The 26,308-nt window shown below is 40.2% G+C and overlaps 2 protein-coding genes across 2 annotated transcripts in view; one reads left to right on the top strand and one right to left on the bottom strand.

Annotated features, from left to right (window-relative positions):
• CPVL (carboxypeptidase vitellogenic like) overlaps positions 1-375 on the bottom strand; it is a 136,169-nt gene extending 135,794 nt beyond the window's left edge. Inside the window, exon 1 of the mRNA XM_069461822.1 lies at positions 293-375. The gene's annotated coding sequence lies outside the window, so the exon portion shown is untranslated. The remainder of the gene's footprint in view (positions 1-292) is intronic.
• A 319-nt stretch (positions 376-694) lies between these two features.
• Positions 695-26,308, top strand: part of CHN2 (chimerin 2) — a 331,335-nt gene continuing 305,721 nt past the window's right edge. Inside the window, exon 1 of the mRNA XM_069462638.1 lies at positions 695-802. Within this exon, the coding sequence (XP_069318739.1) occupies positions 733-802 (70 nt within the window). The 5' untranslated portion in view covers positions 695-732. The remainder of the gene's footprint in view (positions 803-26,308) is intronic.

Genomic DNA, 26,308 nt, shown 5'->3' with positions numbered 1-26,308 from the left:
GGGGCGCCTTCTGGACTGGAGGAACCCCGAGTGCAAACACTTCAGGTCGTGCCGGGAACTCTCAGAAGTGTTCCCCCACCACTCGCTGGGCGCCCCCAGACCATCCCCAGTATTCCAACTTGAAAGTTGGAGCCAAGACCACCCCACCCCAATATCACCCCACAGTGCTTTCTCCCACTCGGTTCTGAGGGCTCCTGAGACCACCCGCCCTGCGCTCCTTGCATCCGGGACACGGAGCGAGGACCCCCTCCCGCTGTGGCAGCGCGACTCAGGCGGGGCGGGCGACACTTACACTGCGCAGTCGATGCTCCTATGCGCCGCGCGGTGCGCGCAGATGAAGTCAGCCAGTCCCGGCGGCGGTTCCCAAGTCGGGCGGAAGTAAGGAGTCCCTCCCAGCCACCAGGACCCTGCAGAACTCGTGCTTTTAAGCGCTCCTCTGGGCTCACATGACCCAGATCCCAGAGCCAAACGCTTGTCCCCACCTCCCGGTCCCAGAACCTTGGCCGCACCCGGTCACTTTCCATCCTGGAAGCAGCAAGCGGCCCCGGGGTGGAATCTTAGAAATTATTAAAAGATCAGCTGCCGTGCAACTCAGGTTGGTTTGTTCCTTTGTTTTGCTTTAATGTCTTTCTCTCACTTTTTAAAATCTCTTAGATTTTCAACCCTGCATTTTGAAATTATTTCTCCACTCTTGTACTTGCAAGCCCAGGGTTTGCATTTGGAAACCAAGTGATGTTTTACTCCCGCTGTTTAAAAAGTCAACACTCATTCACTGATCGTCCACATTCCAATCACACTAATAGTGAGTGTACGCCAAGTGCCAACCTTGTGCCAAGTGCTCTCCCTGCATCATCGCACTGGACTCCTACAGCAACCCGATGTGCTCTGTAGATAATTATCCCCATTTTGCTAGTGGGGACCTGAGACTTAAAGAGGTTATACATCCAGGGTCCCATCCCTGGTAAGTGACCCGAGTGCATATTATTAAATATTACCAAGCGCCAGGTGCTGGGCACTGAGCCAGACGGTAGGGGGAGCAAGGACTAAAAAAAGCTAAGAGGGTGCAATGGCAAGTAGATAGGACGAAATAAAGGAAGGTCATCATTATCAGCCACAACAGCGTCAACTGCCAGATGAGTGAGAAAGGCTCCGGGGAACCTTCCGGCCGCCCACGCCCAGCTGAACGCAGCTGCGCAATTGAGCCAGGGGAAGCTAGCAGCAAAGCAGCCTCCAACCCCACAATCAGGGGGAAAGTCCTCCTTGTTTTAAGCCACTTTAAGTTTGGGGTACTTTATTATGCAACTAAGGCTAACTGAAGCACTAGCATTGTGACCTGGAACAAATTACTTCACGTCACTGAATCTCAACTTTCTCCTAAGTATCTATTTCATTGGGTGGTTGTGAGGAGTGAATGAAAAACTACGTGTAAATCGTCTGGCTCAGAGTATGTGCCCAGTGACTCCAGCTGTCATTCACCGTCCTATGTTATGTATGGAAGTACTTTCTACCCACTTATCTCTGTATGGAGAAAAATTTGTTGGTGGGAAAAGAGTTTTTCTTTAAGGCCAAGATCAGCCCACCTTTAATATTTGCAGGGCCCAGGACAAGAGTACAAATAGAGCTTATAAACCAAATACCTAAATATGTACAAGTTATAAACTAAGTTAACAAATTAGTAAGTACATTAAGTTCTACCTTCCTGCCTTGACAAATACTTTCATAGTGACATGAGAGGCCAGGTTCAAACTCATGGGTGATGTGGTGGGACAAGGAGAGCTGGTTTCTAGGAAGGCCCTGGTCTGCAACCCTCTCCTTTCTTCCCATTTGGGGAGGGAATTTGGGGTTCCTGGACACTCAGAAAAAAGTTTGGGGAGGTGGGACTTGGAGGTAAGGGGCACAATGGATGTAGTCCCATGGACTCCTCACCTTACTGTGAGGACTGCAGCCAGGTAGGAGCCAGAGGGGAGAACCTTCTAAAGTATTCTAGGCAAGGGCTTCTTGGGCCTAAGTTCAAGGATACCTACTGGCCAAGGAAGCCAGTAGGTGACCAAAATGGAGCCACTTAAACAAAAACCAAACTGAATTTTATAGTAAATACAGAATGAATCATATTTTAGCATGCTTATTCAAAAACAGGGTGTCCCAGAAGTCTTCCTGCCATTTTAATCACTTCAGGGGTAAAAATGCTACAACTTATAAAAACGTCATTTGCAAGTTTAAATGAATTTTACACCATTTAGTTTTGTGACTGTTGAGTAACACATTTTTTTAATTTTCGTTTTTGTTTCTGTTCCCCAGCGTGAAAAACATGGCATACATTGACTAGAAGAGACAGTTGTACTTATTAAACTAGTTAAAACTTAGAGTCAAAAGAAGTGAACTCTCAAAGGACAGTTTTGTAAGTTTATAGCATTGAGACTTATGAATTTATTAAAGCTTAAAACTGTACTCACATGTTTGGGACATCCTGTATTTGAGTTTGTTGTGTGTCAGGTTCTGTGCTAGACACTTGATTAAAAAGCAAAAAAGGAAAGAAACAGTTTTCTGTAAGGAACTTGCAGTTTGGGTGAAGGAGACACATAAACTCATCTCCTGATATGATATGATAAGTGCTATCATTGGGGCCAGTAGAGAGTGGTGGGAACAGAGGACAAGGACCTAGTGACTCTGCCTGAAGAGCCAGTGGAATCTTGCCACAGGGGGTGACATGAAGCTGGACATTAAGAAATGAATAGCCATTGAGGGGGAAAGTAGCAGCACAGGCAACAAGTAGGCAAGTGTGCTGGAGTTGGTGCTGTGTTCTGGGAATGCCGTCAGCTCCTGCTGCTGGAGGTGTTTGGAGGTTAGGAAATTACACTGGAGCCAGCTTGGGAAGGGCTTGTATGCTGAGCTCTGGAGGCTGATGTCATTCACAATTAGTAGATGGGAAATCAGTTTTCTTAATGAAAGAGAATGGACTAGAACAACACAGGGCAGAATGTAACAGTAGAATAGGGGTATTAGTTTGCCAGGGCTACTGTACTGGGTGGCTGAAACAATGGAAATGTATTGTCTCACAGTTCTAGAGCCTACAAGTCTGAAATTCAGGTGCCAGCAGGTTCCCTCTGAAACCTGTAGGGCCGGGATCCTTCCTTGGCTCTTCCAGCTTTTGGTAGCCGCAGACATTCCTTGGCTTGTGGCGGTGTGAAGTCCAGTCTCTGCTTCCATGTTTATAGGGCATTCTCTGTGTCTTTTCATGATGGTGTCCCTCTACATGCATGTGTCTGTGTCCCAACTTCACCCTTTTGTAAGGACACCAATCATATTGGGCCAGAGCCCACCCTAATGACCTCATTTTAACTTGATTACCTCTGTAAAGACTTTTTTTGTAAATAAACCCACCTAACTGCTTCAAGAGATATCCTTAGCCCCTTTCCTGTATTGAGAATACTGAAAGGTGGGCAAGTGAATGGATTTGCAAAGAGGTTGGTTCTCCAAGAAGGCTTAACCAACAAAGTCTTGGCTTTTCTGAAAACAAAGACTTAAAACCGTCAGGTTGATAAGTACGGAGATTTTAGGGTTCCCCCAAGCCCTTGTGTTCTCTGCATCTACATATTCCAGTAGGTTCTGGTTTGCTAAGCCCTGGTGGTTCAGAGCATGAGTCAGACCTCATTCAAATCTAGAACCTGCCCACTCGGTAACCACAAGCAAGTTCCTTAATTTCAGTTTTCTCATCCATATATGGTAAAAATAATATTAGCTACTTTGCAGTGTTATTAAGAGGGTAAAATGAGATAGTAGTACACCGAAAGTGCTTGTCATATATAAAGGGCTCAATAAATGGTTGCTGTAATAATAATGATGATGATCATGACAGTCTGCAAGATTCTAGGCCTGCAATTCTTTTCAACTGTCTCTCCAAGATATTGAATTGTATCTGGACACCACACAAAAGCATGTCCCTCACTGACCTACACCAGAGCTTTGCAGGACTCCTTAAATTCCAATTAAGAAGACATGGACAACAGGTTGTTTACACACCTTGAGCAGGTAAATACAATTCCAATTGTGTAAGTGTGGAGGTTTGCTTTTACATTTGCAGCTGCTGCCACCAAGATAAATGTGGAGCCAGAATGAAAACAAGAGGAATTGATTAATCTTGTAGGCAATCACGCCCCTCTTGGAAGTGTCTACATCCCTCCCTGCGCTTGTCAAGCCTTCTGTCTGAGCTCCTCAGTGTTGCTACCTATCTACAATGGGGCTGCCTCATGGCTTGAAAATGCAGCTCGGAGGCACAGCAAAAAGAGAACTGTCACAGCTGGCACGGTGTATTAACTTGATCAATAAACACTTTGCTTAAGGAAAGAAGTCAGAAGTGTCACACCCACATACTTGCAAAAAGCCATTGTGCTAATAAAAAAAAAAGGAGGGGGCGGGTGGCAGATCCAGCTGCAGAAACCCCACAGCTGTTCTGTACCTTAGTTATAAGCACTGAAAGCTTCATTATGTGAGAAGTAGGCCCAGGTGGCAGTCACCCACATGTGCCCTGATCAACTTAGTGAGGCGCTTCAGTCTCCTTGTACTCGGTAAGGAAGGGGCACCGCCTATGACTAGCCACAGGCCATGGACTCCAGGGAAGTTGTGGATAATTACATGGTAATTATTTATAATAAGTGCTTCCACTCTCAGCATGATTATCCTTCCCTGGGTTGCTTGCCTCCTTCTGCCTGGTTTATGTAGGGAAACAATGTCCACATTAATCTATGTCTTTTGTAAGCGAGTGTATACTCCTCTGATGATCCAGATGGTTTAGTGCCCTTTAGCAGCAGGTGTTAAGGCTTTCTTACAAGAGGCATATTTTCAGTTTCCCTTTGGCTATGGAGAAAGCCAGGCAAATGAGATTTTGGTAGTTTAAAGATGAATTATGGGATTAATATGAGACTTGGCCACTAAGGATAGCAGAGCTAGCCCTCTGTGAAACCAGGAAAAATAATCACAGTGAACCTTTGTAAGGGTTTTATGGTTTGCCCAACACTTCCCATGTATATCATCTCTTTTAATTTTCACATCAGCTCTGCAAGGTATATATTGATATTATGATGAAACTGCCAGTATGCTAAGGATAATATCTGATTAAGGGCATGGCCTTAGGAGTAGACTGATGGGATTTGAGTCCGAGCTCAGCCACTCATTAGCTGTGAGACCTTTGCTGGGTTAATTAACCTCTCTAAGCCTTAGCCTTCTCATGTAGGAAAGGACAATACCAACCCTACAGGGCTGATCTGAGGATTTGATGAAATTACTATTAACACAGTGCCTGGCCCATAGCAAGCAGGTCATTCATTGGTTGAAAGAAAGACATTATAAATGATAAACAGAGAATAAAGAAACTCTGTAAATGAAGTAGCATTTGGTGTCTCCTCTTTTTTTCTTGTGTAGGCTTTATTTTACTTTTCTCTAATGGAAATAGAGGCTAGTTCAGGTGCTCTGCTTGTGAATAAAATATTGTACTTATGATTAGTTGCATGATTCCAAAGTGAGTTAATCTAGAAAAGTGAATCTCAGCCTTTTTGGTTCTATAGCTTCTCAAGGGCTTTCAGGAATTTCAAGAACTATGCCACATCCCCATACAAATAAAATGAGTAAAGGGTAGTTCTTGATAGAAATGCTCAAGCAATTGCATAAAACCTTATCTTGCTTTCGATAAAAAGCAACTCAGGCTAAACTGCCTAGAACCTCCTGCCTGCTTATCTGCTATGGATTTAAAGGACTTGCCCTTGATTTTGAGATGGTTACATCCTAGGAGCACTCAGCAGTTGGAAAGAGAGGATGTACTAAAAGGCCAGTCCCCAGGCCTCTTCCTTCTCTGTTCCCCGTCCCAGGCTAGAACCTTTCTCTCAGCCTTGGTTTCCTAATCTCAGATTGGAGGTCTTAACACCTCACCTCCTCCATTCACCTTTACTGAGCTGAGGAGTGTAAATGGCACCAGGCAAATGATGGTGCGTGCCACGGGCCGTATGTAACACAGTGACCACTAATGGCATGCAAAGTGCCTGGGCTTAGTTTGTTCCGCTTCACTCCACCCAGAGCTCTATCAGCAAAAAGAAGAGAAAAGGAATTATCCCTCCTCCTTCTCAGAAGAAGAGTGATTTGACTGAATTCTTAAATTCTGGGCTTCTTTGCACCGAGATGGTTCAAAGAATTAATAACTCTACTTTTTCTCTTTTGGTGCACCCATTGTTAGTTTCTAATCAGTAAATTTTTGACAAGAAACAAGCAAACAAAACATAATACAATCAATCCTCAATATTCATGGATTCTGTATTTGTAAATTTGCCTCCATGGTTTAGATAATAGGGACTTCAGAATTCCTTGTCCCAATGTCCGCGAGCCCACTTCCACAGCCTCCGTGCTACTCTTCCTTGGATTCACTGTCCACCTGAGGTGTGGCCAAGGGACATGCTTACAGAGCTGGGAGGCACAGGGAAGGGTGTCCAGATGTCTGTCCGACAGGCTACAAGGGCTGTCTTTCACTACCCCACCACGTTCCAGCACAGAACCTCAGGGAGTCTCAGATTCGAAAGTCAAATCTGTTTTCCAAGGTTGCTATCAAGGTATGGTTTTCAAAGTAAGAGGACAGAACATATTTCATTTAACAGTTTTTAATCTTGGTTTATAAGTTTTAAATATGTAGACATATAGTATGTGAACCTCCATGTGGAGTCTTGCCCCAAGCCTCCCGAGAAAGGGGCGAGCTTGGAAAGAAAGGAACCTCTGTTGTTTGAAACTAATATCTGAGGCCTGTGTGTTATCATATCATAACCCAGCGTGTTCTGACTGTCACACCTTGGAGGAGGGTGATGGGCTTCTAAGTACAGAATCTCTGGAACAGGAAGCCAACAGACAGGTGAGGAGCACCAGGCAAGAGTAAGTGAAGGGACGATAAGGCAACACAGGTTGTGACCCCGAAGATCCTCTTTTGTATGCAACGGATAAGCCTCTAGCACGATTGTATGATCTAAATGGGAGAAGGAGATTCCCCATCCCTCCTCTTTGTCCCCCTAAACATTTGGACCTTCTCAGCAAACTCAGCAGACATGAGTTCAAACTCGATCGTTTTTCAAACACATAAAAAGATATGATGTTTCTTATATTCCAAGTGTCAGGAAACAGTTCACCACTGATGTAAAGTACTATTATTATCGTCTAGACTCAGTTTAGACCTTTTTAAAATTATGATTGTAGAGATGGGGTCTCACTCTTGCTCAGGCTGATGTTGAACTCCTGAGCTCAAGGGATCCTCCCGCCTTGGCCTCCCAGAGTTCTAGGATTACAGGCATGAGCCACCATGCCGGCCCCAGTTTAGACCATTTTAAGGAAAACAAATACACTTCAACAGCCTAAGAGTAATTATCAAAAATAAATAAATGTAGTTATTTCCAAAGCTAAGAGGGAGGATAAGGATGAGAGAGGAGAAGGGAATTAAAGAGTATTGAGCCCTTACTAACGGCCAAGCCAAGGTAAGTATATCACACACATGATCTCATTTGGACCTCACCATAACCCTAACAAGTAGGTATTATATTCTTCATTTCATAATCGATGTGGTGGAAGAACAGAGACGTTAAATAATTTGTCCAAGGTCATAGAGCTACTAAGTGTCAGAACTGGAATTCAAACTTGAAACTGCCATTCTTCTCATGTCTTTGTCTAACAGCCTCCACTCCAAGGATTAGAATAAAAGTCTTTGGATTATCCCTATCACTGCTCTGCTTCTCTGTTTTTACATCCTTTCTTTTTAGCAAGGTCAACTGTGGACAGCCCCCCCACAACCCCCATCATCTAATGCCAAGATGGTAGGCTGGCTGGAGGGGCCAGGTGACAAATCTTGTCTTTGTGGTAGATGTCTTCTAGGGCACACGTAGCTGGAAGGGTGAGCGATAGGCCGGCTGGGGGCAGGGGGTGCATTTCTTAAAAGCCCTTTGTCCTTGCAGACAGTGTTGGAGAGTCGTACCTGGGTCTGAGAGCTGGGCAACAGGCCCTGAGCTCATAGGTCTCAAGATGACCACGTGCTCCTACAGAGTCCACCAAGCTGTCACTCTTGGGCTGTTAGTTAGAAAACTTACTTTCACATTTAACCTTGGTTTTTTCAGTCCTCTTAAATCAAGAGTGCCAACGGATAAACCAGCAAAGCATGACAAGATGAGAAAAGTTTAGATAATGTGTGCAAGGTAAGAGCACAGAGGTAACTGGAAAATCATGTATTTACTTCTGAGTTTTTTGACATCAAGATCTTTCTATCTTCCCTTCCACCACCAGACAAGTCTTTTTTTGCCTCTGTTTATGAGTTCTTCTGTGGCATGTCACCTTCTTTACAAATCTGTTGCAAAGTAATCACATCTCAGCATTAGATTCCATGTTCTGAAAATGTCAAAACAAATTTCAATGATTAAATGCTGCAGATTAAGCTTGTTGCCTCTCTAAAATTGATATGAAGGATACATTCTAATTAGAAATTATAAATCTAAGCCGCTGTAGCATCAAGCCACCTCCAAAACCCAAAATCTCTATGAAGCCCTAACTCTGATGGAAAAAAAGAAGTTAAATTTGATCTAAAAACAGTGATCTTGTTAAGTTATCAGCCACTTCTGATCTCATTTTCTTTAGGTTGAAATTTTACCCTGAGGGTAACTCAGCTACAACATCCCTGATAAAGGTCATCTACGAGAGAATCTCTGATTTTTTTCTCTTTAGATATCTCTAAACTTTAATTAAATATGCATTTTTTGGTGTGATTCTGACCAGGGAGCTTTTCATTAGTATGGAAGCAACCATGTATTACTCCCTGGCATAGCTTACACAGGCATTATGCTAAACAATTGGATTTTTCCTCTTCTGCATAGCTAAAAACAAAGTCCAAGAAGTCATAATTCTTTATCAAAACTGACAATTGTTTTATGCACCTGGAGATTTGTCGAGAGAAATCTGCCCTGCATTCTCAACATTAAAATCCTGTGGCTGCCATTGGTGGATCCATCTAATTTTAACACGAGAAAGGATGTCTAGCAAACATCAAAACAAAAGCTACCCTTCGAGCTTAATTTTCTTTTTCACACATTTGTCCACCGTATCCCCTCTTGATGTCAGCGGGAAGTAATCTCACCTACGGAAAGGGAGCCAGCATCCTAACTGTGCTGACAAATTGTAGGGAAATGAAAAGGCTCATGATTGCTGAATTCCATCCTTCTTTATTTCCAAAAGGATAATGAAGAGCTGTCTTTTCTCCCACTTAACATCCTAATCACCTGCATCAGCAGTTTATACCGCAGCTACCCAAACCTCTGAGTGGGAACAGAAAAAAAAAAAAAGAATGAGATGTGACACCCCCTCCCCCATGCCACCACACCCATTGGAACCTGTCTGTGCTGCATCCTTAATCAGCCTCTAAATTGCAATCTTCCCCCATTCAATGCCCAGCCCCTGCTGGTTTAGGGAGCTACATAGCTTGTGGTAAACTGCTATCCATTATTCCTCTATGTTTGGAACTTCTCTAGAGAAATGGCATTATCTCAGTCACTAAGCTGAAAGCTGCTTAAAGTTATTATAGCTCTTCACAGTTGTTTATTCACAGTCTCTTTCATGGATCCTTCAGCTTGCTTAAAAATGTTCAGATTGATGCACGACTACGGAAATGCAAACTATTGATGGAAAATTGACTACAATTTGCATTTTGCTAATGTTGGGATGGGTCAAATGTTATTTCTTTCCTCTCCCTAACGTTTCATTGGAAATAAACTTCACTCCCTCCACCAGTGAAAAGCCAATGACCTGAAAAAATCTGGTGATAGAAAACATATTTTCAGTAATACTGAACTCATTTTTCTGCCAGAACAAATTAGTCAGTAGCTCTCTCATATGTCACAGAGGTTTTCAAGAGGCACTTAGGAGGATGCTAAAAAAAAAAAAAAAAATCCTTCTATGTAGATTATTAGAAATGTCATGTGCTAATGTAAAAATGTTCTGGTAACCTTTGTGTTTTACTCTGTTTTTTGTTTGTGATTCCACTTCTATAGAGAAGGTGTTTTTTGAAAATGGTTCTGAAGAGAACCAGAAAGGAAATTTCATAATTTAGCCCAGAAAAGACAAGATGAAGAGGTCATTAAATAAAGGAGGCAGACACAAGCGAGCTCATCATTTCTCTGAGTTGCCATCTCCACTGAAAACGGGGTAGGAAGAGGGGAGTGGGCTGGATTTGTAGCAGTTTTCCTTACAGTTGACTATGTTAAAAATAGAATGAGTTTCTGAGTGAATGAATGTCTCCGATCAAGGACTGTCTTCTTTCAATGTTCTTTGGCATTTGAAGGAAAAGCAGTTTAGCTGGGTGCAGTGGCTCATGCATGTAACCCCAGCACTTTGGGAGGCCGAGGTAGGAAGATTGCTTGTGTTCAGGAGTTCAAGACCAGCCTGGGCAACACAGAGAGACCCTATCTCTACAAAAGATAAGAAAAATTAGCCGGGCATGGTGGCACATGCCTGCATTCCCAGCTACTTGGGAGGCTGAAGTGGGTGGATCAGGATCGCTTGAGCGCAGGAATTGGAGGCTGCAGTGAGCTATGATGATGCCACTGCACTCTAGCCAGGGCAACAGAACAAGACCCTGTCCCAGAAGAAAAGAAAAGAAAAGAAAAGAAAAGTAAAGAAAAGAAAAGAAAAGAAGAAAAGAAAAGAAAAAAAGCAGTTGGCACACATATCCTCTTAGGACCTCAGTTGTGTTTTGTTTTTGTTTTTGTTTTTTTGAGACCGAATCTTACTCTGTTGCCCTGAGTAGAGTGCAGTGGCGTCAGCCTAGCTCAGAGCAACCTCAAACTCCTGGGCTCAAGTGATCCTCCCGCCTCGGCCTCCCAGAGTGCTAGGATTACAGGCATGAGCCACCACGCCCAGCCAGGACCTCAGTTTTCACCATCTTATAATAGAGCAAACAATTGGTGCTTTTTCAGGGCTGCTAAGAAGATTAAATAAGATGATGTGAATAAAACATCTAGCAGGACGTCTGGTCCATAATCAAAGAAACCTAGAGTAATGTGTAAAGCTCTGATGCACGTGGGGAGGAGTGGGTGTAGCAGGCAGAAAGGCTTTCTTATTTTATTGTAGCCTGGTCTCTGTGTGACAGCACTAGAATTAAAGTTTCCCAGAGAGGAGAAAATTATTCTTCAGCGTCCTCTGCATGATCCGTTTTCACATGTGTGGAGTTGATTGTGTGCTTGAATGGGTGAATTATGCACTGTCCCCAACTTTCTTTTACAATTTGAGTCATTAGACATGACCATCGAGTTAACAGTTTAATATAAGTGTTCCCAGGGATTTTGCTGCGTTTTCTTGGCCTCTAATCAAACTTGAAAGAGATTATTAGTAGTAGCATTTGTGATTTCACCCTGTTTTAAATATTTACAGATGCTTAACTCTTAGAGAGATGCTTTTGGCATTCCAACAAATTTAAACTCTGTATTAACACTCCTTCGGGAGCTTTTATTTTGTTCTGATAGTAAGAATTACTAGAGGAATGTGACTCAAACCTAATTTCCAAATAAGATATCCCGCGGCAATCGAAATATCCCTATGTGGTTATTATCCGCTGGAAAGTACACTTTACCTCAGGGAATCTGCTATAAGAAAAAATTAAAACCTAGCAGCCCATTTTAAAGCCCATTAAGCCATTAGGTGGCTCTTCAGTGTTTTCCTGATGAGCTGCAGGGCACACGCGGCCCTCCCAGAGCCAGGGAGAAATGCATCGCGCAGACTGCTGCAAGCAGATTTCTTCACCCAGGAACCGCAGAAGTTTGGACCTAAGACGGACCTTAATATCAGCATGGTTTCTTGGCCCTCGTAAGTATTTCTACACGTTTAAATCTTAGTCTGCTACCTTCTATAGTCAGGTGTCCCAAAATATGCACTGAGTACCCACAGTGTGAGAAGTTGGTGCCAGACATTCAATGGTGACAGACATGAGCAGTACCTTCTGGAACTTACTAGACTAATGCCTCATACAACTTCTCTGATTCCCTGGTATTTCCCCTGTCAATGCTTCTTTTTCTCTGCGTGGCAGACAAGGTCACTGGCCTATCCGTCATTCCCCTTCCTCTTTGCTATCTCAGTTTAGTTTGGGCGATCATGTGCCCGGGAGTTGAGTCATGTTTGACCTTAGTCACAGCAATCCCTCTCCTGTTTGCCAGTGATTGGTCTACAAGTGGTCACGTAACCCAGTCCCGGTCAGTGAAAGATAATGAGAATTCTAATGGAGGGCTTGGGAAAAGGTTTTTCTCCCTGTTAAAAGGTAAGAGAAATACAACAATCCCAACCTCAACCGCAATACCTTGATTTCTAATTTGGATGATGTCATGTGAAAATGTGATGCCTAGTGCTGTGGTAGCCGTCTTGTGACCATGAGGAAAAACAGCACATATGCACTGTGGATGGCAGAGAGGAATGACTGAAGAAGTCTGAGCGCTTAATGACATTGTTGATATTAATGATAATATCTCTTAAGCATTGATACCAGATTGGTAGTCTTTTTAGTTTCTTGATTAATGTGAAAAACCATAGATTAATTTTGCTTATACATAACTGTCAACCTTGAGATAATAATGTTAAGAAAAAGCTTCATGTCCTTGAGTCTCTCCCCTATTATTGACTTTTTCTTACTTTTTAAAGTTTATTTTCTCACCTTACTTTTCAACTCTATAAACTTATTTTCTGTGCAATAATACTTATAAGCAGTCTAACTTCTTACCAGATACTATCTTAAACCCCTTCTCTCTACCTTATCTATGATTAACAAGACAGAGGAAGGTGCTCAAGGTTAGGGAGAAACTGAAATATTTTCAACATTAGCCCTGACTGGGCTCTCATGGTTTAGCACTTGGGGCTTTTTGCAGGGAAAATGAAGGAAAGAAAGGAAACTAGGAGGAAGAAGAGGAGAGTGTAGCTCTTTTTCCAGTCCACTTTGAACACTGTTACCAGATGAATCTTCCTAAAACACTTTCTTCTGTTTAGAAAATCCCAAAGATTCCACAGAGCCTGCCAGATAAGATTTCAACCCTTTTCTTAGCATTTAGCATCATTCACAGACCCAGCTGATCTTTCCAGCTAGAGCTTCTCTGCCTTTCTTAGCCACATCTTTTACCCAATTGGGTCTGTTTATTCACCTTTATCTTTTCTTACCCATTAGTGCTTTTGGGCCTGTTTAAATTGGGCCCGTTGCTGGAATGATTCCTAACAAAACTTCACTTATCCTCCAAGTCAGTGCTGTTTCATAGGTAGCCACAATAGGTAGACTGGCCTTTTTAATGAATTTTAAATTTAATTTAATTTGAATTTAAAGACAGATACTTGAGAATTTAAAAAGGCTCTGTTGCTCTGTTGCTCTGTTTGCTCTGTTAAATATCTTCTTAAGAATATGAAAAGACTGGGATGCCAAGGTGGAAGGATTGCTTGATGTCAAGAGTTCGAGACTAGCCTGAGCAAGAGTGAGACCCTGTCTCTACAAAATATAGAAAAAATTAGCTGAGTGTGGTGGTCCACACCTGCAGTTCCAGCTTCTCAGGAGGTTGAGGCAGGAGGATCACTGGAGCCCAGGAGTTTGAGGTTGCTGTGAGCTATGATGATGCCACTGCACTGCACTCTAGCCTGGACAACAGAGTGAGACCTTGTCTCAAAAAAAAAAAAAAAAAAATAGAAAGAAAGAAATGAAAGACAAGCCACTGACTGGGAGAAAATATTTGCAAATCACATATAAAAGATTCATATGTAGAATATATAACAATCTGATTTTAAAATGGGCAAAAGAGCTGAACAGATATTTTCCCAAAGAAGACAAATAAGCACATGAAAGATATTCAGCTTCACTAGCCATCAGGGAAATGCAAATTAAAATCAGCAAGAGATATCACTATATACCTATAAGAATGACTAAAATTACAAATGCTAATCATTGCAGACACTGGCATGGATGCAGGCAAAGTGGATCTCTGAGACACTGCTGGTGGCAATCTCAAATGGTATAGCCACTCTGGGAATCTGATAGTTTGTTAAAAAGTTAAATGCACCTAAGCTGTAACAACTGAACAGCAGCATGTCTGGGCATTGACCCTAGAGAAGTGTAAACTTAGGTTCACACAAAAACTGCATACACATCTATTTGTAATAGGTAAAAACTGGAAATGACCCAAATACTCTTCAACAGGTGAATGGTTGAACACACAACCATTCTAGAATACTACCCAGCAATACAAAGAAACGAACTATTGATACATGAAACAACTAAGGTAGATCTTAAGAACATTATGATGAGTGAAAAAGTCAGTCTTGAAAGATTATATATTGTATGATCCCATTTATTTAGCATTCTTAAAGTGACAGAATTAGAGAGTTGGAAAACAGATAAATGGTTGTCAAGGCTTGGGAAGGGAAAAGACATTCTAACTACAAAAGGGCAAACTAGGGAGTTCCTTTGTGGTGATGGATCAGTTCTGTATGTTGATTGTAACTGTGTTTTTACAATTCTACACCTGTGGTAACATGTCACAGAATTATACACAGACACAAATAAAAAATTTGAATGCATACAAACAATGATGAAATATAAATGAGGTCTAGTTAACTGTATTGTACCAATCAGTATCCTTGTTTTGATAATGAACTATAGTTCTGTAAGATGTGACCATTGGGTGGTGGGTACATGGGACCTCTTTGTACTATTTGTACTTCTTATGAGTCTGTAATAATTTCAAAATAATAGCAAAAAAAAAAAGATACTCAATTCCATTATGGGAAAACTTTTAAGCATGTTTGGGTACATGAATCTACTTTTGAGCTGTAAATTTTATTAAATCTAAATATTAACCAAGAATTTCTGATGAAAATTTAGCACATGGATTGAGATGTGCTGTAAATGTAAAGTACATGATGGATTTTGAAGACTTAGTATGAAAAAAAGATTTTAAAATATTTCATTCATAATTTTTATATTGTTTAAATATTAAAATGATACTATTTTTATATACTGGATTGAGTAAAATATATCATTAAAACTAATTTCTTTTCTTTTCTTTTCTTTTTTTTTTTTTTTAGAGAGACAGGGTCTTGCTCTATTGCTCAGACTAAAGTGCAGTGGTACAATCATAGCACACCACAGCCTCAAATGCCTAGGTTGAAGCGATCCTCCCACCTCGGCCTCCTGAGTAGCTGGCCTGGATAATTTATTTATTTATTTTTTGAGATGGGATCTCGGGATCTCAGGATCTTGCTATGTTGCTCAGGCTGATCTTGAACTCCTAGCCACGAGTGATGCTCCAACCTTGGCCTTCCAGAGTGAAATAATTTTGTCTTCTAAAAACTTTTTAAAATGTGGCTTTTAGAAAATTTAAAATTATATATGTAGTTCACATTATATTCTATTAGACTCCTGCTCTAAAAAAAGGTTCTAAATGAGACCCTAAAAATCAATGCATATATTAATGGACATATGTAAATGAACCATTTTTACTCAAGGGACAGGATGCATAACTTTTTTCACAATTTTATTAAGGTATAACTGACCTACAATAAACTGCAAAATTTAAAGTGTACAATTTGATCAGTTTGATGTATATAAATCCATAAAAGCCATCATCACAGATAACAAACATTTTTATTGCCCCCAAATTTTCCTCTCTCCTGCCATCTCTGTCACCAGGCAATTACTATTCAGCTATTACTATAAGTTAATTTTCATTTTCTAGATTTTTAAATAAATAAAATTATACTAATTGATATCTTTCACTCAGCATAATTACTTTGAAATTCATCCATGTTGTCATTCATATCAATAGTTCTTTCCTTTTCATTATCCTTTTCATTGCTAAATTGTATTATATTGGACTAGAATATGTTTATCCACGTACTTGTTTAAGGACATCTGGACTGTTCCCAGCTTTTAACTGTTACAAATAAAGCTGCTGTTAATATTTGTGCACAAGTCCTTGTGCGGACATATGTTTTCATTTCTCCTGAGTAAACACCTAGATTGAAATATGTGGTGATGAATGTTTAACTTTTGAAGAAACTATTTAACTGTTTTCAAAAGTGTTGTACTATTTTCCTTTCCCACCAGCTGTGCATGAGAGTTCCAGTTGCTCCGTATCTTTCCCAACACTTGTTATTGTCTGTCTTTTTTGATTATAGCCATCCTAGTGGGTGGAAGTACTATCTCACTGTGTTTTCAACTTGAATTTTCCTAATGACTAATGATGTTGATTATCTTTTTTCTGTGCTTATTTCCCACTTGTACAGTTCAGGTTTTTTTTTTTTTTGTAAAATGTTTATTCCATTTTTTGCACATTTTAATTGGCTTGTCTGTCTCCTTCTTATAGAATAGTGAGAGTTTTATTTTGCATAAAATGCAAATGCTTTGCGAAATATACATTTTGTGATAATTTCCCCCAGACTGTGGCTTTCATTTTCTTAACAGTTTTTTTGAAGAGCAAAAGTGTTTAACTTTAATCAAATCCAGTTAATCAATTTTTCTTTTATAGTTCATACTTTTTGTGTCCTATTTTATTAATAAAAATATTTTTCTAATCCAGAGTAGCTAAGTGTTTTCTTATGTTTTCTTCTAGAACTTTTATAACTTTATCTCTTACAGTTAGGTTCAATATTTATTTAGTGTTATTTTTTATACATGGTGTGAGTAAAGAGTCAAGGTTCTTTGTGTGTGTATGTGTGTTTAAGTACAGTTGAGCCTTGAATTGGGGATTGGAATGCTGACCACCATGTAGTCAAAAATTTGCATATAACTTTTGACTCTTCAGAAAACTTAACTACTGATAGCCTACTATAACCAAAAGCCTTACCAATAACGTAAGCAGTCAATTAACACATATTTTGTATGTTATATGTATTATATGCTGTATACTTACAATAAAGTAAGCCAGAGAAAAGAAAATTATAAGGAAGAGAAAATATATTTATTATTCACTAAGTGAAAGTGGATTATCATAAAGGTCTTCATTGTCATCACTTTCACGTTGAGTAGGCTGAGGAGGAGGAGGAGGAGGAAAAGGTTGGTCTTGCTGTCTCAGGGGTGGCAGAGACAAAAGAAAATCTGGGTATAAGTGGACCCTCACAGTTCAAACCCATGTTGTTCAAGGCTCAACTGTATCTCTAACTAAATGTTCTAGCAGCATTTGTTTAAAAGATTATCCTTTACTCATTGAGCTTCCCTTTTTAAAAAGTCAATTGACATATGTGTGGGTCTATTTTTTGAACTTTCTAGTGTGTTCCGTTGATTTATACATCTACCTCTGTGACAATACAACAGTCTTGATTAGTACCGGTCTATAATAAACCTTACATACAAACTCACATAGTGTAAGTTCTCCAACTTTATTCTCTTTTTCAAATGTTTTTGACCATTCTACATTTTTGAACTTCCATAAAAATTTTAGAATCAGTTTGTCAATTTCTAAAAAAAAAAAAAGCCTGCTGATATTTTTATTGGGCTTGCATGGAATCTACAGATCAATTTGGGGAGAATGGACATCTTAACAATATTGAGTCTTCTGATTTATGAGCATGTGTACCCCTTAATTTTTCAGGTCTTTTAAATTATTCCAACAATATATACTTTTTTTTTGTTTTTTTCGAGACAGAGTCTCACTTTGTCACCTTGGCTAGAGTGCAGTGGCATCATCATAGCTCACTGCAACCTCAAACTCCTGGACTCAAGTGATCCTCCTGCTTCAGTCTCCCAAGTAGCTGGGACTACAGGCCTGTGCCACCATGCCCGGTTAATTTTTCTATTTTCAGTAGAGATGGGGTCTCACTCTTGCTCAGGTTATTCTCAAACTCCTGAGCTCAAGTAGTACTCCTGCCTCAGCTTCCCACAGTGCTAGGATTTACAGGCGTGAGTCACTGCACCCGGCCCAGCTATTTTTTTTTTTTTGTTGGTAGATTTCTTAGAATTTTCTACATAGTCATGTTGTCAGTGACTAGAGACTATTTTATGCGTTTCTTTCCAATCCACATGGCTTTGTTATTTCTTTTTCTTTTATTACTGCATTTGCTCTAACCTTCCTCACAGTGATGAAGTGGTGAGAGCAGATATACTTGCATTGTCCTTAATCTTAGATGAAAAGCCTCTTAGATAAAAAGCATCTTTCCTTGGAGTGTTTTCGGTTTTTTGTATTTTCAGTGGGAAGTTTCTAACTACAAATTACATTTCTTTAATAGCCATTGAGCTACTCAGATTATCTGTGTCTTCTTGAGTGATCTATGGAGCATGGTTTCTTTCAAAGAATTTGCCCATTTCATCTAAGTTGTCAAATATATTGGCAAAAAAATCTTTTGTAATATTTGTTTTATTTTTTAATGTCTACAGCTTCTGTGTTGGTGGCCCCCCATTCCTCTAATTAGTATTAATAATTTGTCTTTTTGGTTTTTTCTTTATCAGTTCAGCTAAATGTTGATCACTCTTATTGCTCTCAATTAACCAGGTTTTGATTCCAATGATATTCTCTATTTTTTGTTTTCTATTTTCTATAGCTTTTTGAACATTTGGAATGTATTTATAGTAGCTCTTTTAATGTCTTTGACCACTAATTCTACCATCTATATCTTTTTTTTTCTTTTCTTTTTTTTTTTTTTTTTTTTTGAGACAGGGTCTTGCTCTGTCTCCCAGGCTAGAGTGCAATGGAGTCATCATAGCTCATTGCAACCTCAAACTCCTGGGCTCAGGTGATCCTCCTGTCTCAGCCTCCCGAGTAGCCTGGACTACAGGCATACGCAACCACACGTGGCTAATTTTTCTATTTTTTGTAGAGATGAAGTCTTGCTCTTGCTTAGGCTGATCTTGAACTCCTGACCTCAAGCAGTCCTCCAGCCTTAGCCTCCCAAAGTGCTAGGATTACAGGTGTGAGCCACTGTATTCAGCCTCTGTCATTTTTTGTTCTGTTTCTACTGGTTGTTTTTTCCCCACAGTATGAGAAGTATTTTCCTACTTTTTTGTATGCATAAATAGAAAAGAGTATATACCTTTTATATGTTCAAGTTAAAGAATAATAAAATGAACATGTGTTTAAAACTCCAAACAGCTTAACACAAAGAATACTATCAACACCTTAAATCTATCTCTGATCACACCCGTCCCTCAATTCATTCGAAGGTAAGCACTACCTTCAATTTTGTGTTAAACTAACTTTTAAAAATTTATTTATTTTTGCTTAGATCTGTAATCCTAAAGGACTATGTTAATTTTTTAAACTTTTTTTGACCTGTGTCAAAACACAATAATTCTTGACTTACTTTTTTCACTCAATATGATATTTTTGAAATTCAACCAAATAAACATATTGTATCTCATGTTAATTCATTTTCTATGCTAAATGGTATTTTCTAAGAAGTAAAATTTTGTTGGTATGATTCTTGAGTGTTGGCAGCAACAATATTACCTATCATATCATGATATGCAAAATATCTCATTGTGGTTTTAATTTGCATTTTTTTGCTTACTAATGAGACTGAACGTCTTTTGATGTTTTCTCGGCCTTTTTCTTGTTCTTTAATAAAGTGTGTATTTATGGCTTTTATCCATTTTTCAATTGTTTCTTTTGTCTTGCTCTTATTGATTTATTGTTCATTAGACATTTTGGATTCTCATCTTTTGTCAGTTTTGTTTCAAATATCTTTACACAATTTATGGTTTTTAAACATAACTTTTTATCTTAGAAAATTTCAAACATACAAAAGCAGAGAGAATAGTGTAATAAACCTCCATGTAGCCATACCCAGCTTCAATAATTATTGACTCATGATCCATCTTGTTTCATCTATCATCCCTACCCATTCCTCCCCTGGATTATTTTGAAGAAAATGCCAGATGCCATATAATTTCATCTGTGTATCTCTCAAGATAAGAGCTCTTTGCTGTTTGGAGGTTCACTTTATGTTAGGGTCTGTTCCAATCTCCCAACCTATGCAGGCCGAAGGCTTTTCCTCTTCCCCTTTAAACCTAAGCTTGCAGGCTTCCTGGGAGAGTTTGTGTCTCAGCTAATTAGATAGCTAACAACATTTTTAAAAAATCTTTTTCATTATATTATGTTAAATGCCCTAGAAATAATTTCATCTAGCATATACTCATGTTGTTTAGACACTTCTAAGTATATTTTAAACTCTCATGATTTTTACATATGTGTGTATATTTACCACTACCTATTTAATCTATAAACTTCTAAAAGGTATGAAGTATTTCTGTTTGCTTGTTTGAAATAATGCCCAGCCGTATGTGACTCAGAAGTAAATGTATAATAAATTGTATTTGACAGAATGTACATATGTACATATGGTGATTGTTAGGACATCATAAGGAAAATGAACTCAAAGTATGGCTTGATTTTTATAGGTAATTCTAATGACTACAAGAAGAAATTTATCTCCTATGGAATAAAATGTGAGATTTTTCCTGTTTTACTCATTTTTCAGTTTTCATTCTGTCATACTCATTCTAGGTAGTTTATGCATTGTATATTCAGAAGTGTGTTTTGAAAGGCACACAACTCAAAATAGATGGTTGTACTATGGAAAAATGCACTGCACTGATATTACCATTGTAGAAGAATCTGGAAAGAGCATTTTATCATTCAATCCCTTAAATGTATCAGCTTACTGAGTTGCTTGTTCTAAAGAATTCATGCATAGTGTACTTTCTCTTTCAAAATTTAAGAATTCCATTTTCATATCTCTCTAAAATAGTGCTTTAATTGTTATTTTATACGACACACCATTAGAGATTTCTGCCCTATATTGTTTTTATATGTGTCTATATACAATAATGTTCTGTTAATTAAAAAATAAATAAAACCATTTTATTGTTTTATATTACCTTTCACTTAAAAAGGGGGAAGGGAAGATTAAGAGGCTGATAGTGTATTGAAGAATGACTGAAAAGACCAAAACATGACCACCGGCTTTTTCTGCCTCTTCTACTCTGGTTTCTGCCTTTTCATGTTCTTCGTATGGCTGTCATCATGTGCAGCTCTATCTTTTTTCCTCAGGGCCTGCTGGACACATTAGATCCAGAAAAGCTCTTCCCTCCCTTTTGCCTGCTGCCTGCCCGGTTGGTGTACCTGGAGCTCTTCTCACCCTTATTCTTGGCTGTCTGGCACGGGTAAGAGTTGTGGGTCGTTTTGATCATTATATTTGACCTTCTTGCCTAATGCAGTGCTACCAGACTCCCAGTGGTAGCCCATTCTCAGGAGTTGTATTACCAGGAATTTTATAGGGTGGAGGGGGCGTCTCCGTGCTCTTGGACCTGGTTTCTAAGAGGCTTCTTTGGCCACTTTATGTTTAACAATAGATTGCTGGTGATACTAATGAAACTCTTCCTTTGTTTTAATATCTGACAAATTTCTTTCCAATCTTCATTACCAGAGCAACTGTAGGGAACAGTGAATCTTAAACACAAGATCTTAATGTGCCTTTCTTCACACCAGTGTTCCTTTCATCTGTACCTCTAGTAAAACATTTGTTCCATTTGATGCCATAGATTTGCCCTTCCTTTAATTAGTTTTGGATACTTTACATCTGTAGTCCCCAACCCCCAGGCTGCAGACCAGTACAGATCCATGGCCTGTTAGGGACAGGGCCACAGAGCTCTGCCACCCCACCCGCTTCCCTGGAAAAATTATCTTCCGTGAAGCTTAGGAACAGGGGGCCACACAGCAGGAGGTGAGTGACAGGAGAGCCAGCAAAGCTTCGCCTGTATTTACAGTCACTCCCCATCACTCGAATCACCACCTGAGTTGCAACAATGGAAAAATTGTCTTCCATGAAACCAGTCCCTGGTGCCAAAAAGGCTGGGGACCGGTGTTTTATATGTTAGTTTTTCCCGCATCATTCATATTTTCTCTAATTGTTCATCTGGGGGCTCATTTAAGTAATTTGCACCTATCCTCACTTTAAAATGGGTTTTGTACATGCAGTGAATAGCAAACCATTACATGACAAATGTGTGTTTTGTCTTCCAATATTTTTACTCCTAAACTCCGTGGAACACTTTTGAGTGACGCTAATATGTAACCTCAGGCAAAAATGACTTACACTGCTCCATGACTCAGCTGACCCATTTCAAATGACTGTGTAGGAGATGTGTCCATCAAGACAGAAGGGGCTGAACATACTGAAGCGCCGATTTGCTTCCGGTTCCGACTCTTGACTGCACAGCTCTGTTACTGCTTACGCACGCACTGCTCTTTCACGTGAAAGAATGGCTCTAGCACCACGCTGTAAGCCTCTACTGCATTCTTTCTGCCATACACCTCAAAGCCCAAAAGCTCTTCAGAGCACCCTGGGGATTTCATAGGATCCCAGAGGGAGATGAATCTACCCAGAATCCTCCTCAATTGAGCCCCAGGCTTTTTATCCAGGACCTTCTGTGTACAGAGTTCAAGGTCAGAGACTTTTATTTATTTATTTATTTAGAGACAGAGTCTCGCTCTGTCACCCTGGGTAGAGCTCAGTGGTGTCATCATAGCTCACTGCAGCCTCCAACTCCTGGGGTCAAGCTATCCTCCTGCCTCAGCCTCCTGAGTAGCTGGGACTGCAAATGTGCACCACCATGCACAGCTAACTTTTCTATTTTTAGTAGAGATGGGGTCTCACTCTTGTTCAGGCTGGTCTCGAACTCTTGAGCTCAAGTAATCCTCCCACCTCAGCCTCCCAGAGTGCTAGGATTACAGGTGTGAGCTACCATGCCCAGCAAGGTCAGAGACTTTTAATGTTTCTTTCACATGTGGACAGGGAAGACAAACTCTAAAACCATAAGGGACACTATTAAATCAAATTCCACAAGCTTAATATCTGTCAGAAAGCAAATAATTCAGAGCATAGCACTTGCTGTGGGCTGAATCCAAGCACGTGACATAATTAAGGAAACGATCAATGTGTCTCCAAAGAATGCATTTTCATTTTTCTGTAATAAACATAATAAACACATGCCTATTAATCCATCTAACACTATCTAATCCATCACTGTTTTTTTAAATCTATCACTTTTTAAGGAATAAAGTTGTGACTGAAGCTTTTGAGCATGCCCTCATATATAGTGGAACCTAAGGGCTGCTTTGGAGGGAAGCCCCCAATTCCTATATCCTTGATATTAAAGAACAGTCCAGCTCCATCTGAAAAGATTTCCTTCCTCAGTGGAGTACTCAATATGGGGTGCGGTGGGTGGTGTGCAGTGGAAAAACTCATGGAATAATGAAGGGGACAACCATCTAGCCAGCCAGGTGGGCCAAACTAGAGGTAGGGCAGCTGGGTCGTGTTCAGATGCTTGGATTACACTGCACTGAGATGGAACCCAAGAAGTATCCATGTTTCCATATTTGGGGGGATTCCTGTAATGATCCTATCCTTTGATGGGGCATCTTATTGCAGATCATTAACACTCAACATCACCTCCTCACCAGCATCCAGCCGACTGAGGTCTTGGCAGCACGACTAACTGTGGGCATCATAGCTGATTCTTGTTAGTTGATTGGTTGCACACAATTGAGCAACCTCTTGGTGCAGGAATCCTCCAACTTCTAAACCTAGGCTCACCTTTGGTTATGATAGCATCAGTGTTGAAAGTTACTTTAGTATGCTATAACAATAATCTATCATCATGTAACCATCCATTTATCAGTTGTCAAAAAAATTTTTTTTGTGTTAAAAATAAACAAGCTTTTGGATTCAGAAAAGCCATCAGAATCAGTTTGATCTCCCTCACAGTTGGGAGATGAATTCTAAATTATTCATGTTAACACCCTCCAGATAAATTGAAATTTTGGAGTATTTAAGAAAAGCTTAGTAAAGTTAATCTTCTACACTAACAGATTCCATTTTTAAAATATTAATCTCACATTTACCATTGCTTTTTGACTCATACAGCCATCTGATCAACAATTTCAAGAATCATTAATATTAATAAGGAAAGAAGTAAACCATTAACATTTTAACATTATAAAACATTTTAACTTTTGTTTCTGACTGTATGACTCACAGTATCTGGAGGAACCTTTCTGCCACATATCACCAAAAAATGCTAGATAAGATAGTTTTTTAAAAATTATAAATGCATGCCTGAGCTTACAGAAAAGTAAGGGAAATTTTCTAAGGCCAGAAAACTAAGCTAGCAAGAACCCAGAGAAACTGTGAGCCTTGCAGCTGGTGATGCAATGGCCCTGAGCAGTAGGCCTCACCTTCCACGGCATGTGATGTAGCCTCCAAACCAGAGTGCTTGTGAAGTGAAAGGTGTTAACAATACACTGCAAATTCCACTCCTGCTTGGGATGGAGAAAACCACAAGAGAATGTCACTCTCATCCTAACAACAAGAAAATGATGAACAGTGTTCAATACCATAACTTTCTTTGAGTTCATCAGACAGCTGAGGTCACAAGGCACCCAGGACACTGAATTTCAAAGGGTAAAAAGCACCTCCAAATCAGAGTCAGGAGACTGAATTGTTTCACCTTTGGAAGAGTATGGGAGGAAGAGAGGGCTGCCATAGAACGGGTAATGAGGCATAAATATAATATATGTATGTATGTATATATAATAAATATATATATATTTTTTTAGAGAAGGGTCTTGCTCTGTCATCTAGGCTGGAGTGCAGTGATGCAATCATAGCTCACTGCAGCCTCTAACGCCTGGGCTCAAGCAATCCTCCCACCTCAGCTTACTGAGTAGCTGGGACTCCAGAAGCGCACCACCACACCTGGCTAATTTTCTTAAGATGATGAATTCTTAAAGGCTGAGTATGCACTCACATCTCATATCACTTTATTGTAACTGGGAGCCCTAGACACAGCGGAGTTCACACACACTCAAGCTTCTCTCCATGGCCTCCATGGGGTGCTCTAGAGAAGGACTAGGGTGGGTTAAAAGGCTAGACTGGGCTCCCTTTGGTGGCAGGGGATGCAGGAGGAGGTGGCTGCCACCAACCCCTGATGCTCCTCTCATGGGAAGCAAAGGCCTTAAGCTGTTGAGGAATAAGCAGCAAACCCTTGGAGCCCAGAGCTGCTGAGGAAGGGTATGTGAACTAAAATAAAATCCTGACTCCCCTCCTCCCCCACAGCCAAGGGATCCCAAAGAAACCTTAAAACTGAGTTCCCAGCCATGACAGGATAGGAGGTCCGACAGGCTTCATTACACCTTCTCCCTTGCTAATGGCCCTCCAGCTTTTTTCCTAAGAGCTACACAGAAACCAATCTCATGATCCAGACCAGCCTTCTTTCCCGATAAAAGACCACCAACCATAAAGTGGTTTTTAACCAGTCTACAGAGCATGTGCAGAGAGGTTTTTTGTGTTCTTGCATCACCTTTTTGACATAAGAGGGTGGACACTTCTGAACACGGACCCCACCCATAAAGGGGCGTGAAGCTTGATTACATCTCCTTTCATAAATATTCATGACTCCTCCTATAGCTTGTTAACTGTGTATATCTGGCCATTCCGCAGAGTATAAATTCCTGTTTCTCTTGTCCCTGCCTCGAGGCACATGTTCCTGGCTTGGGAGGGTCTTGCTGGAACGGCACCTTTATGAGAAACAAAGCTCTCCTTTACAAATTATGTACTTCACTCTTCTTCAGTTAACAGGAGGAAGCAAAACCATCCGCCTCTGGAGGAAGGACAGCAAACCCTTCTTCCCGTATTTTGGTATTCAGGGAGAGCTCTGCTGCATCTGGGCAAGGATAGGAGCAAAAGCCATCTGCCTTTGGGAGACAACACGCTCTTCTGGGCCTTGATGCTACACCTGTGGGAAGCCAAGGTCTGTGACTCCTGGGGGACAGACAAGGGAACCTGCGCGTGTGTCCCCCTGAACCGCCTCGGGGCACAGGGCAGGGTGGGGTGTGGATTTGGAAGGGGGATAAAGAAAACACCCAGCACGAACAATGACTCAGGAGAGCAAAAAAAAAAAAAAAAAACAAAACAAAAACAAAAAACCCCAAGTACAATTCTATAGATGAAAAATGTTTAAATTATATTCAGTTCAGTTGATTGGCACCAGATTGGATAAATTGACAGACAGATTGAAGAGAAAGAAGTAGAGCAGTGGAAGATAATTTATTTACAGTAGAACACAGAGAAATAAGTAAATGAGAAATACACAAGAAAGGCCAGGAAGTATTGCGTGAAAGGTTTAACGTGTCTAATTCACCGAAGTTTCAGAAGGAGAGAATAGGCAATATTCAAAGACGTAATGGCTATTTTCCAGAATTGAAAAAAGACCTGATTCTTTAGATTCAAAAAGGGC

The sequence above is a fragment of the Eulemur rufifrons genome, chromosome 29 (genome assembly GCF_041146395.1).
Source record: "Eulemur rufifrons isolate Redbay chromosome 29, OSU_ERuf_1, whole genome shotgun sequence".
NCBI lineage: Eukaryota > Metazoa > Chordata > Mammalia > Primates > Lemuridae > Eulemur > Eulemur rufifrons.
Note: the sequence above shows the minus strand (reverse complement) of the source record. Positions and strands in the feature narration are given on the sequence as shown.